We start from the raw sequence: 15,559 nt of genomic DNA on the forward strand, positions 1-15,559 counted from the left end.
AGTGTTTTAAATAGCTATTTTAAACTATATATACTTGTTTCATTTACGATGATTATCTTTATCTTTATGTAGAATAAAATAATGTCTTGATAATTGATATAGGAACTTCACTCAACTACATGAGGTTTAAGCCCATATCTAAAAACCCAAATGCAACAAACCCATTTTCTTTCGGCCCTGCTCTTCATAGCATCTATATTTACTTCCACTCAAAAACCTATTTCTCCTTGCCCAAAACCCTAGCCTCCCCATTCCTCTCTGCACTCCGATCTCGCAGAAATGGCCGCCGCTCGTCCCCTCGTCACCGTTCAATCCTTGGAGTCCGACATGGCCACCGACAGTGCTGGGATTCCTCTTCCCCAAGTCATGAAGGCTTCTATCCGGCCCGATATCGTCAATTTCGTTCACTCCAATATCTCCAAAAACTCCCGTCAACCCTACGCCGTTTCCCGAAAGGCCGGCCACCAGACCTCCGCCGAGTCATGGGGTACTGGACGTGCAGTATCCCGTATTCCTCGTGTTCCTGGTGGCGGAACTCACCGTGCCGGACAAGGAGCTTTCGGTAACATGTGTCGTGGTGGACGCATGTTCGCACCGACCAGGATCTGGCGCCGCTGGCACAGGAAGATCAATGTCAACCAGAAGAGGTACGCTGTGGTTTCAGCCATCGCTGCTTCTGCTGTGCCGTCGCTCGTGATGGCTCGTGGTCACCGTATTGAGTCGGTGCCTGAGCTTCCTTTGGTTGTTAGCGACTCTGCAGAGGGCGTTGAGAAGACTCAGAACGCTATCAAGGTTTTGAAGCAGATCGGTGCTTATGCTGATGCGGAGAAAGCTAAGGATTCAGTTGGTATTCGTCCCGGAAAGGGAAAAATGAGGAACCGCAGGTACATTTCTCGTAAGGGACCATTGATTGTGTACGGCACTGAAGGTGCCAAGCTCGTGAAGGCTTTTAGGAACATTCCTGGTGTCGAAATCGCGAATGTTGAGAGGTTGAATTTGTTGAAGCTTGCTCCTGGTGGACATCTAGGAAGGTTCATCATCTGGACTAAATCTGCTTTTGAAAAGTTGGATTCCATCTACGGATCATTTGATAAGACTAGTGAGAAGAAGAGGGGTTATGTTTTGCCGAGGGCAAAAATGGAGAATGCCGACTTAGCTCGGATCATCAATTCTGATGAGGTCCAGTCTGTGGTTAAGCCAATCAAGAAGGAGGTAAAGAGGGCTCCAATGAAGAAGAACCCATTGAAGAACTTGAATACTATGCTGAGGTTGAACCCCTACGCCAAGACTGCCAAGAGGATGGCTGTGCTTGCTGAGGAACAGAGGAAGAAGGCTAAGAAGGAAAAGCTTGATGCCAAGAGGCAACCCATTTCCAAGGTATATATTTTTCATTCCCAATTTGGTTTAATTGAATGTTTATACACTTCATTAAATATGTGCTTATCTTTGCTTGTTTTGGATGTTCTATTGTCTATTAACCATGGTGCAAGATATACTAACCAATTTCCTTGATCAATTTATCTCATAGTAGTTGAAATACCTTCTTAGTCCAATTGGCATTTCACCCATTAAAGAGCAAATGTTTTTATTGAATGATTCAATGTTAAAACATTTTAGATGATCCTGATAGTTTATAGTTGACATAGACAATATAGCAACTTAATTCTGAAAGTGGTCAAACTAATGTCTGATTTAATAGATTTTTAGTAATCTGCAAAGATTCATGTCTACTCCTGTCACTTAGTTTCTAAAATGAAAGAAGGTTGGGCCTTTTGTAGTGACAATGTGTACATTATCTAGCTCTACTTTTATTGACCCTTTTTGTGATTTTCCATGAATGTTCTCCTTAACTTGGTGTTCTTCCAAACTTTTATCTTTGAAACTTTGTTGCTCATTTAATAAAAAATACTTTTATTGACGCTTATAGAAACTGTTATATAATACATAACAATTTTTATTGCTATAATTGGGTAGTTTTTTCAAAGTAAAATGAAAGTATGATGCTAGGAAGTGTAATGATTTAATAAAAAAAGTTGAAAGCATGAGAGGTTAGTTGATATTGGGTCTGATTGAGACTATTTGATACCAGAATAAGAAGCCGTTGATTTGCTATTTGTTGTATTTTGTAATAATTTTGTGAGTTGATTTTAAACAGGAGGAAACTGCCAAAATCAAGGCAGCTAGCAAATCATGGTACAAGACAATGATTTCAGACAGTGACTATGCTGAGTTTGATGTTTTCACCAAGTGGCTTGGAGTTTCACAGTAATCCTTCATATGTGTTAGGTTTTTAAGATAAGAGTTTATAAAGAACATTTGTTTTGTGTTGTTTTTTTGATAAGATTGGATTTTTATGGGTTTAATTTTGCAACAAGTTTTGTTGTGTGATGGAGTTATGGTTATGGTTGGAACTTTAATCTTAATCTATGTTATATTTATGTTTGGTTTACTCCTAAATGCTGCATTTAAACAAGATCTTTTTAACTGGTATAATCGAAAGCATTTTCATTCAAAATTTGTAAGACATTTTTTTATGAACGAAGCATTTTTTTAACTAATAAGAGCCATTACGCTACTATATGCGTGCTTTTGTTAGGATTGCCTTGGCTAAACCTTAGATTTTATTTTATTGAAAAAAAATAAACTTTAAGTTGATAAGCTTTAACTAATAAGAGGTGCACAAAGACATTACGCTACTGTAGTCAATTGAAGAGCTCTATTATTGTTGTCCTTGTACCCGATACCTTCTCATTTTCCTTGTGACAAATATGTGAATCAATGTGAAACTCACTGCTAAGTGTGTTGCCTTATAAACTATTATGGCACTTAAACGAGAAAAAAATAGAAAAAGGGTCGGGCTTTTAGGTCCGAGGATAGCCCAGGCAAAAGCTTGTTGGGCTTAACATGAAAACTCTTAGGTTGTGCATATGGGCTAGGCCTTTCACTTGGCTTGGGTCGACCAAACTTTGATTGGGTCTTGCTTTTGGGCCTATAGATTGAATGGACGTTTGTGACCCCTTCATAAACGGTTAACCAATAAAGAGTTGGTTTTAAAAATCAGAGCAATAACCTGTTTGTGTTTTTAATTTATTATGGTCGAGCCCAAATTTCACAACTAATCCATTTGTGTACCTCTGTGATGCCATACATGCAAGATATGTTCAAGTTCAACCTAAATCAAATATCTCAACTTAACTTGTTTATTTAAATGGACAATGATTTTTCAATGTTCAACTTGTTAAAAAATGGTTGATTTCAGATTGACATATTTATTTTTCCTAACCAACATGTTTAATAAACGGGTTGAACCGGGTTGATGTAATTAAATTTCAAAAATTCAATAAACTAAAAACCTCACACTTTATTAAACAAGTTGAAACTATAATAATTGGAGTTTTTTTAATAGAATACAACCATGAATACAAATTAAATATTCTAATATTATTAGAAATGTATGGCTTTTAAACTTTCATCTTGATTGTCTATCTTGTTTGTCATGATGGCTTCATAAAGCTCCGAACATTGTGAATCTTTTTTTGCTATAAAAATAAATAAATTAATGTAACTTATTAATTATAACAAATTCATGGTTATATATAACACAAAATAGTTAAATAGAAGCTAGAACAAAGCTACTCCATACACGAAATCCCTTACACAAATAATAGTCTCACCTGTTGAAAGCTTCACATAACTTTTATAAGCATCAATGACCTTATTACATGTGTTGAAGGCAGATCCAAACGTATGTTGAGATATGACTACTAGATATGCTTACACATTCGAACAGGAGTTGAATATCAAATCTCACAAGTTCTCCAACAATCCAAAATATTCAAATTGTTCACTCAATAATTGCTAACATTATCGTCGTGCTAAGGTAGTGACTCACAAGGGATTGAAGGTCTTAGCTAGGGTTCGATTTTGTGAATCAACAAACTGAGCAACTGATTTGTTTTTCTATAAGCTTTATTATTTTATTATTTTTTTTAAATATTTTTAAATATAAAATGATTAGACGTTCATATTAAATAAATATCAACTATAAATAATTAATTTATTTAAACGAGTTGGCAGGTTGGAAATTTCAACCATAATCCAACACATTCAGTTAAATTGATTAAACATGTTGAATCTTTAACCTAACCCGTTAATTTTGAGTTATTGTGTTCGATCACTTTTTTTTTTCCAGCTCTAGTCACATTTAGGGGCTGTTTGGTAGGATCTGAATATTTAAGAAGTCTGAATTTCTAAAAGGGTCTGAATTTTTAAAATTCTGTTTGGTTGGAATATTTGAATTGTTGTGCTGAATGATTAAAATGATCATTTTACCTTATATATTACTTTTTGTTGATTTCAATATTTTCATTTTAAAAAAATAACTAATCCAACTCTTTGAATTTCAACATTTCCCTAAGTTAATATACTTTTAAAATATCCTTTATTCGTTTTTTTTTTCTTCTTCATGTAATTAGAATGAATCAATAGCCTTTGTCAATGGAATGCTATACAGGATTGAGAATTTTAATACTTAGAGTTTAGCAAAACTCATAAGTTTGAATTTTGACTAAACTTATAAGAAGTAGCACTGAGGAGCCCTTCAAAACATTGGAATATATATATTCTTTTTCTTCAAAAGTGTATACTTTCTCTACCATTCTCTAAACATATATCAGATACTTCCATCTTATATCATAACCGAGTACGTTAACAACATATTAGTCAACGATATCTCATGTGTATATCCCAATATATTTGTCAACAATATGTATCTCATGTATACATACCTTATTATTACGAAAGATTGTCAATTCCATACATATCTCTAACTGATAGAGATTCCTTCTTGTAACAGCCGATGCATTTAAGCATCAATAATAGACAGATCACTCCAGTAAAATCTATTCCATCATTTTCAATTTTCATGGCATTAAAGATATACTTTCTTAGTCATTTGTTCTAATTCTCCGGAGATACCCCAAAATAGATGGTTCGTATAACATACTTAACCAAAGGGCTTTTAGCCCAACGGTATACAGTGTTGCCCTCCTTTCTTGAGGTTGAGGGTTCAAGTCCCACTGTGGACATATGTGAAATAATTTAGGAGTAGTGTAGTATATATTTGTATTTATCGTTCCAAAAAAAATAATATAACATACTTAAAATTTCGGCCATGATGTAATTGTGATTCTAAGGATAATGATTAAAGTTTGTGAAATGTTTGGAAGTATCATAGTTTTTGGAAAATGATGAAAACAATAAAATTGGTAAATAATAGCAAATTATGCTTTAAATGTCAATTGAATGTAAGAACTATGTTTGGACAAGTCATTATATACTTATAAATGAAGCATTTTTCCTTACACCCCATTCATTTAAAATTTTCATCTATTTTTTCTTTCACCACATTCATTTGAAACTCACTTGACTTTTCAATTTCTTTCTAATAATAATTATAATTTGGTTAATTAGGTTAAATAAATATCAAACCTAAAATGTAATCATATATAAACTAAATTTCAATATTAAATAATATATTTACTTTTAGTAATTAAGTTATGTTTTTTAACTTAAAACATATTATATATAATTTATTAGTTTTAATATATTGTTGGATGTAAACCATTATCATTTTAAAGATACAATTTTGGAACAATTTGTATAAAATACTTAAATTATTAATTTAAATTCAAACGATTGAGATTATAAAGTTATAATAGATGTGTATATTATCATATAATTCAAAATAATAGTATATTATATCAATTTAGTATACAAATTATTATATCAAATTTAACAACAACGTTATTGTTATATTTAAAAAAAAAACATATATTTGTAAATACTTCAATTATATAGGTGTTTATGCGCATTACAATGTCAACTTAAATATAAATTTCAGTTCCACTAAAAAAACCAAATAATATTTTGTAAATAGTTAAAAGTGATAAATAAGTTGTGTAAATAATTATGAACCTCATAGAAGGACTATGAGAACTTATGAAAACAAATATTTGAGAATATGAAAGTGAGTTTACGAGTGAAGACTAAAAAATATAAAAAAGGTCACAGGACAATAGTACAATTTGAAAGAAATTAGTAAGAAAATGTGCTTTATATGTAAAGTTAATGCTAAAATTGTACTTAGACATGTTATGTTATTGCTGTAAATAGACATAATGCAAACATGTATGTATCAAGAAATAGATGAAAAATCCAACATAGGTTGCTATTTTATAACATAGTGGGACAATATGAATTGATGTCAAGACATCATGATCAAGTAACTAGGAATTATTTCAAGTACCTTTATGACTTGGAAGTATAGTAACATAATATGTTGTATAAGGTTATTATTTATGAAATATGACTTAATTTGGGGTCACCAACACTAGTATGTAAACTGCATACACCTAAGGCCAAAATCCATGCAAACCAAGTGACCAAACATCCCTTCACTGTTGTGGGATTGATGTTTGAAAACAATCATAACAATAGAAACAATGACAACATTATTTGTAACACGCGTACTTTAAAAACCTTTTAAAAAACCACGGTTGCACATCTATCATGATATTAATCCATGATAAAAATATGATTTACTAAAACTTTCAAATATTTATCAGAGTTTATAAACATTGGTGTTGCGAAACTAATACCATAATACAAGGGAAAGAGTTATACAACCCAAAGACCATGCAAAGTCTTCCATAAACATTCACTAATAATGCCCTTCTAGTCCATAGCTTCTAAACTTGAGTATATAGCACATTTAGAAACAAAACTTAAGTCGAAAGACTCATGAGATAAATGGATTTAGACTAAAAAATATTAAATATACTTTCAAAATATTTCATAAGAACTTTAACTTTTTGCAAGCATTCAATATTATAACCTTACGAAACTTCATAAGTATGAAACGTACTTTCATAACCTCATAATTACTTTAACAAAACATGAAACATTCGATATCATAAACTTTCCTGATTACCTGTATGTATACGGAGTCTATACCCCTCGCTGGTTAACTACTAGCTTGTATCATATATGGGGAGTTCATACCTCTCGTCGGTTTACAACTATCTCTTTACTAACTACGATAGAGCAAATTCCATTGTGACCGTTTGGGAGTCTATACCCCCGACAACTACTTCGCAATGGGAGGTATCATCCTAATAATATCTCATTCATCTCATTACGAGGACATGTTTTGACACTTCCATCACCATATGCATTCATAACATAAAATTTCAAACTAAAATCATGAATAAATTAACATCAATATATATATATATATATATATATATATATATATACACACACACACACACACTAGCCGTTTACCCGCGCCAAGTGACGGGTGTAAATATTTTTTTCAAAAATCAGTTTCTAGAGACGATTAGATATTTTGTACAAATAGTTAGTAGATCTAAACAATTATCAATAAACAATTAATGTATACTTTAAAATTCTAATATTTTAGGACCGGTATTTCCTTTTACTAACATTGTATGTTTGATTTCATTTTGTTGCACTTATTAATTCATAGCGATTTTGTTAATCAATTTTACTTGGGTTTAAATATATTTTTTTTAACATGTTAATCGTAAAAAGAAATGATTAATAAAAGTATAACCAAAATAAATATATTCAACAACCACATCTAACTTTTATTAATTTTTCTTCCATGGTTCAACTTAAAGAATAAAATTAGAATATCAAAATCATAATATACAATCATGTATCTATCATACCATTTCTAATTAAGAAAACTAATATACAAGGATATAGAATGCAAAAAAATGTAAGAATGACTGATTGACACACTGTTCTGTGTGATATAAAAAGTAAAGTTTAATTAAAAAACAAAAACTTTATAAAATTAAAAAAGGAAAAAAAATATTAATCATCATTTCATCAAGCGTTTTATGTAGTTTTTTGAGGAGTTAAAAAAGGTTCTTGTAAAAAATTTGAGGACCAAACAACTATTTTAGAAGCCGAAACATTTGACTTCAAATATGACAGACTTGCAACGATAATTAATAAGAAGTAAAACCATTTGTGATTTTTCGTTCTCCAAGCTAATAATGTACAATGGCATATCCCATACCACATTGTTTGTTAAATCAACATCCAACATCTTCTACCCAATGTGCTTATAGATGTTTCTTAAATCAACATCCAATGTCTTTTGCCCATGTGTTTACAAAGTAAAATACATAAATAAGATAAAATAAATTGAAATTAATACAATGTTGTGAAATAAAATTTGAATGCTAGAATACTTAAATACCAATCAATTGATAAATAGGATAAATGCAAGATACAATAATAGCAATGTACATTCATTAAAAGTGCTTAACTTGGGTGGAGTTTTCTACAGAGGGGTGCTTGCATTCTAGTTTATTCCAAAACTCACTTTCAATAGGCTTAAGAATGGCGCTCATAAATGCAGTCAAAACATTGGTGTTGTTGTCATCATCCAAAGTGGTGTTAAAAAGTGGATCCAATTTTGTGATTCATTTGGTTGGAAGTCATTTTCCCAAACTTTAGAAAATTTCAATTATTAATAACAATATGTTCAAAGTATATGAAGTATTTATCCCCGATAGCAAGCTTAACCTCTTTCATAATATATACATGAGTTGCATAAGACTGCACCACATAGTTGTGTTAGTTTACTGGAATTCAAATTGAAATTTTGTAACAGATTGTATCAAAATAAATTAATTTTATATCGTAATAGCAAGCTACTTCCAATTTAGCAACATATAAAGGGTTATTTTTGGTAATTTTGCCCTTCTATTTTTTCAATATATAAAAAGATGGTATTTTGTTCTTTTGGTAATAAAATAACAAAATTGAATTCCATTCACCATCAATAAAGATCGGTGAAATCCAAATCTTTCACACGACTCATTTTGAAAGATAGTTACTCTAAAAGTAACTCTTATTTGATATTATGCATTCTGATGCTCAAAACAATAATAACACAACTTAATAAAAACAATCATAGCACCAACAAAAATCCTATCAACAATGTTATTTTCTACTTATTTTCTAGAGTTCATTGTTAAGTTTTTTTTTTTTTTTTTTTTTTTTTTTGGGGGTGGGGGGGTGGGGGGGGGGGGGTGTAAATACTTAGAAAACAAACAGAAAATCTGTTGTTAAATTACAATGATATTTTCTTGCCAATTTTACTTTGGTAAGGAAAATATGCAGAAAATCCGATTTTTTGAAGTCAAATGTTATTGTCAAAAGTTGTTTTCGTAATTTTTATTTTTGAAAAACTGCTAAAAATTCGATTTTCTGAAAATACCATGCTATTTTCTACATGTTTTCAAAAAGTTTTTTCGTTAGCTTATATTTTTTCTAGAAAATATACAGAAAATCCAATTTTCCAAAAGTATAATGTTATTTTATAAATAGTTTCTATGTTTTTTTTTGTAAACTTCTTTTTTTTTTCCTGAAAAATAATTAAAAAATCCAATTTTCTAAAAGTATGATGTTATTATCTGCATATTTTCAAAAACTCTTTTGGTATTTTTTTTGGAAAATATGCAAAAATCCCATCTTCTAATAGTAGAATGATATTTTCTGCATAATTTCTAATTTTTTTTTTTTTTTTTTTTTTTTTTTTTTTTTTTTTTTTTTTTTGCAATTTGCATGTTTTCCTACAAAATATTATAAAAAAAAAATGAACATTAGAGTGAAAAAAATATTCAGATACATAAGATAGATTTCAAACCTTTTTGTTCAAACATTTAAGTTTATAACATGTAGCCTGTAGTCCGACCTCTAACCATGTCCTGGCTGAAAAATCATAAAAAAGCGAAGTTAATATACAAACAACAAAAAAATGAGCTAAATAAAAAAGACAATGTGATTAAGCTACATTTGGTAAATGGTGAAAGTAAGAAAAAGTTCCTCATCTGCAGGAATAACGACATTTCATGAACAAAATCACACCATCAATCTTCAAAGAAGTTAAAGTAACATTTTGCAAGAACCAAAAACCAAAAATAAAGTTGTTATCTCAAAAAAGAAGAAAATAAGAGAATTTTTACCTGTACTTAGAAGCACCAAGTACCTAGCAAAGAAAGATTTATGATGTGGAATTTGTGCAATCAACAACCAAAATGACCAATCTGATTTAGTAATAGAACGGAAAACTTAAACAACCATAGTAACATGTAAACACTAAATAATAAAGACCATAAAAGAATCAAAACCAATATGACAGTACACAAATTATGCTTTTTTCAGTTTATCAACAATAAGCTATTAAATAATATATATATATATATATATATATATATATATATATATATATATATATTAGTGTATATTCGTTCTTACCTGATGAAAAAATCACAAAGAGACAAAGACCGCCCGTCACAGAAGTTTCCAAAAGTAGATTTAGGGTTATTTAATCTTCCATCCACGTTGTCTCTACACTCCAGATATCATAAAAATTACTTGATACTTTTACAATTTTAGGTAAACAGAGTCACAGTATAGGAACATTAAGAATGGAGAAGCAATTTTAATTTATATTGGTGAAAACGCAGCTACAAGAAGGTTTTCTTTTACCGTTGCTTGAAAACTTCAGCGGATTGGAGAGGAGCATCTGAATCATGAACAATTGATTAATGATGCAGACGGTAACAATTTATTATTTCTCTCATGTATCCTCGCCCTCTGTTAACTTATATATGCATCGATATACCTCCTCCAAATTCAAGGCTCCAAGTCCAATTTAGGATCCTGGTAGGGGGTTCATTACTGGAGATGAGGGTGGTTGTTCGGACGTAATGACAACAAAAGACGATCAATTTCAGGTTGAGTAACCAAACAAAAATTTTAAGTTAAGAAATAAGAGTAGGAAAGGAGAAAGGGTGAGATTTTTTTGTTCTTACCTAGAACTGATGGCTGGAAGAGTTTAATAGTGACGATGGCGGCGACTGGCGGTCGTTGTTGTTCTTCCGTAGAAATGGATCGGTGATGGTCGACGGTAGTCTTCAAAAATCCCAAAAACACCAGATATGGAGGTCTTTGTGGCGGTTCTGTAGGTGGAAATAACATCATCGACCATAATTTATAAGTAGTAATAGACCCACAACTCAAACTGAGAAAAAGAAACTCACACAGATACATGAAGAGAAGCGGAGAAGGGACATCAACTTACCGATGAAAGCTCTAGGACGTAAAATTGGTAGTTGCTCTTTACCTTGCCCTAAATTTAGAGAGAAAACTTGGATGACAGGAGAGAGAAAGAAAATGAGGCAAGCCAATGGAAATTGAAATGGGTGCTAGGGTTTCTAAATAGATTGTTGAAGAGAGCTTAACTCAAATTCAAATTTTGAATAAAATCTAGATTGAGTTGTGCGATGGTGGTGTTTCAAATAGCCATTCAATTATGTTCATTGTTTTAAACTACTGTTGGGCGGATGAAAGAGAAAGAATAGGTCAAGATAAGGAGAGAAAGGAAACAAATAGGTGAGGTTTGGTCAAATACATGCGAGGCTCAGTCAAACATAAGTAAAAAAATGAAATTGTGATCAAATAGGTCGTGTTTGACCGAGTAAAGGGCTGAAAGTAAGGAATATCAGTTCAAACACCCGCCTTGACTTTTTCCATCAGTTCTTATCTTGATTTTTTTCATTGACCAAAAGATTTTGTAATGCATTAACTCGTTGTACAAATAGCATTATGGCCTTGTACCTCTTAATTTTCAGCCTTTGACCACATATGTATATGCAGACGAGTACCCATCTCATCATGAAACTTCCTCCAAAACCTGGAAGTGAACCACACATCCCTATCTGAAATCATAGAAACTGGCACACCATGCCGCGCCACCACCTCCCGGATATAGACGTTGGCCAACTTCTCAGCCGAGATGCTCTCCTGAATCGGGATAAAATGGGCGCTCTTGGTCAATCGATCGACGATGACCCAGATCGAATCCACTCCCCGTGCGGTCCTGGGAAGCTTGGTGATAAAATCCATCGTGATGTCTTCCCATTTCCACAATGGAATATCCAATAGTTGCATCTTGCCATGAGGTCTCTGATGCTCAGCCTTGACCTTCCTACAGGTCAAGCACCGCTCCACGAACCATGCCACATCCCACTTCATGATGGGCCACCAATAGTCCAGACGAAGATCCCTATACATCTTCGTCGCCCCGGGATGAATGGAGAACCGAGATTTGTGCGCCTCCTCCATCAGAACCTGGCGCACACCCCCGTGGTATGGCACCCACACCCTACGGTGTAGTGTCAGTAATCCTCGGCTGTCATAGTCGAAGGAGGAAACCTGCCCCATGATCTGCTTGCTCTTCCGATGTTCCTCCTTCATGGCCTCCTGCTGGGCCTCCCGAATCCGCTCCAACAGCGGAGTCACCACTATCATCCTCAGACAGATATCCCTGATCGGCGCTGCCTTGCGGCTAAGCGCGTCGGCCACCACATTGGCCTTACCCGGGTGATAAAGGATCTCGCAATCGTAATCCTTTACCACGTCCATCCACCGACGATGCCTCATGTTTAGATTCGGCTGATCCATGAGGTACCTCAAACTCTTATGGTTCGTGTAGATGGTACAACAAACCCCATAGAGGTAATGACACCAAATTTTGAGGGCGAATACAACAGCCCCCAACTCCAAATCATGCGTCGAGTAGTTCGCCTCGTGAGGCTTCAGCTGCCTCGACGCGTAGGCGATGACATGCCCTCTCTGCATCAATACTGCACCCAAACCTGAGATGGACGCATCGCAGTACACAACAAAATCCTCCATGCCCTCTGGTAGGGCTAAGATTGGTGCCTCGCACAATATCTGTCTCAGTGTCTCGAACACGGCCTGCTGCTCAGGCCCCCGACGAAAGACCACGACCTTCCTTGTTAGCCTGGTTAGAGGTACGACTATCTTGGAGAAATCCTGGATGAATCTCCGATAGTAGCCGGCTAATCCTAGGAAACTCCGAATCTCAGATGGAGGCTTCGGAACTTCCCATCTCATCACGGCCTTCACTTTGGCCGGGTCCACTGAATTCCCATCCTGGTTGATGAGGTGCCCAAGGAACTGCACCTCGCGCAACTAGAACTCACACTTGGAGAACTTAGCATACAAGTTCTCCCTCCTCAGAGTCTCCAGAACCTTTCGTAGATGCTCCTCGTGCTCCTCCTGCGTCTTGGAGTAAACCAAGATGTCATCAATAAATACTATCACAGACTGGTCTAACATCGGTCTACACACGCGGATCATGAGGTCCATGAATGCGGCAGGAGCATTGGTGAGCCCGAAGGGAATCACTATAAACTCGTAGTGGCCATAGCGCGTCCGAAACATGATCTTCTGCACATCCTCCTCTCTGACCCTCATCTGATGGTATCTTGAACGTAGATCAATCTTGGAGAACCAAGATGCTTCCTGTAGCTGGTCAAAGAGGTCATCAATCCTCGAGAGTGGGTAACGGTTCTTCACCGTTACCTTGTTCAGTTCTCGGTAATCTATACACATCCGATGCGACCCGTCCTTCTTTCTCACAAACAGAATCGGGGCTCCCCAGGGAGAGCTACTTGGTCTAATGAATCCATTGTCTAACAGCTCTTGTAGCTATGTAGACAACTCCTGCATCTCAGGAGGAGCCAACCGATACGGTGCCTTGGCTATCGGAGCCGCACCGGGGACTAGGTCGATCCTGAATTCCACCTGCCTCTCTGGAGGTATCCCAAGGAACTCCTCGGGGAATACCTCCATTAACTCACGCACCACGGGCACATCGCCCACCGTCGCCTTACCCGCCTCTCGGGTGTCCATAACATAGGCGACATATCCTGTGCAACCTTGCTGAAGGTAACATCTAGCTCTCGCTGCTGAACATACCGCTGGTCCTTGCTGTGGCCTCTCGCCCTGAACTACCAACTCTCCCCCCCTTGGGGTCATGATCCAAATCAGCTGCTGTGCGCAATCTATTACTGCCCCATTGTGGCTCAACCAATCCATGCCTATAATCACCTTGTTCCCTCTCAACGGAATAGGAACCAGGTCCACCAGATAACGCTCCTTGAATAATCTCAGCACACAGTCTCGGAATACCGTCGATGCTTGCACCGATCGGTCATCTGCAATCTCTACCTGTAAAGGGCAATCCAACATGCCTAAAGACTTAGGAAACTTCTTGCTAAGCGCAAGAGAGACAAATAATCGGGTAGCCCCCAAATTAAATAGTACCTGAACTGGGATACCGTTCACATGGAACGATCCTAAACAGAGCACATACATAACATATCAAAATCACAGTAGCGCATCATAAAGCATAAAGATAAGAAATCATACTCGTCACCACATCGGGTGCAGTGCGTGCCTCCTCGGTAGTCAACTGGAATGCCCGACTCCTCACCATTGGAGCCTCTGCCTTGCCCTGTCGGCCATTAGTGATCCGCAGGGTTGCTAGAGCTGGCGCCTTCACTGGCGCTGATGCTGCTGTCAACTGGGGGCAGCTAGCCTTCTTGTGGCCCCTCTGGTTGCAGTGGAAACATAGCAACTCAGACGTCTGAATAAATGGTGCAGGGGCAGTACAATCCCTGCTGAAATGCCCCATCTTGCCGCACTTGTAGTATCCTGACGATCCCAATCTACACGCCCCCTCATGTGGCTTGCCGCATTTCCTGCAGCGGCCCGGTTCTGGCTGGCCTTTCGCCTTACCGTCTGATTCCTTGGGCTTCTTCCCCGAATCCCCAATCGTCTGACCCTCCTCTATCTTTCTTTTTCTGACATGCTCTAGATCAATCTCCCTCTCCCTTGCCATGGAAATCATGGAATCCAGGGTAGGGCACGCTGAAAAACTAACATGCTCCCGAATGTCGGCCCGTAGCATGTCGTGGCAGCGGGTCCTCCTCATATCCTCATCTCCTACATACTGGGGCACCAACAATGCCCTCTCCTGGAACTTGGCGGTGATCTCCGCCACAGTCTCTGTAGTCTGTCTCATGTCCAAAAACTCCCTGGCTAGATGCTGAAGCTCTACAGCTGGCGCAAACTCTGCTCGGAGCCGGGTCACAAAATCTGACCATGTCATAGCCTCAACAGCCGAGGCTCCTAGAGAGTCACCAACCGACTCCCACCAATCCCTATCCCGGTCCCTCAAATACCCTGCTGCAAATCATACCTTCGACCCCTCGGGGCAGAAGCTGGTCAGCTGCGCATACTCAATGTCCGCAATCCATCGTCTGGCAGCAATGGGGTCCTTCGCCCCGTGGAAATCTGGTGCACCACTCCCTGAATTCCTTAAAGGACAGTGTGCGGGATCCTGACTGGCCAGACGCCATGTCACTCCTGAACGCCCTGAGGCGATCCTCCATCAGCTCGACTATCCCTTCCTTGATCGACCCAAAGATGATGGGGGTCGACTCAAGGATGCCTCTGGTGATCTCTGACGTGATGAACTCGCGTAGCCTCTCATCTACTGGCTCGAAACCTGAACCTGAATCCGATCCCTCTCATGAACTGCCAACTATTGGCCTCTGCCGTAGTACCACCATTCTACAAA

General features: G+C 36.5%; 1 protein-coding gene across 1 annotated transcript; it reads left to right on the forward strand.

Moving 5' to 3' along the window:
• The first annotated feature begins 207 nt into the window (after positions 1-207).
• Positions 208-2,449, forward strand: LOC145097164 (large ribosomal subunit protein uL4). Its single transcript, XM_079034680.1, has 2 exons — positions 208-1,377; positions 2,156-2,449. The coding sequence occupies exons 1-2, from the start codon at positions 280-282 to the stop codon at positions 2,267-2,269; spliced, it is 1,212 nt and encodes a 403-aa protein (XP_078890806.1). The 5' UTR covers positions 208-279; the 3' UTR covers positions 2,270-2,449.
• Positions 2,450-15,559: the final 13,110 nt, after the last annotated feature.

Source organism: Lactuca serriola, chromosome 4, assembly GCF_051521515.1.
Source record: "Lactuca serriola cultivar US96UC23 chromosome 4, Lser_US96UC23_V15, whole genome shotgun sequence".
Lineage (NCBI taxonomy): Eukaryota > Viridiplantae > Streptophyta > Magnoliopsida > Asterales > Asteraceae > Lactuca > Lactuca serriola.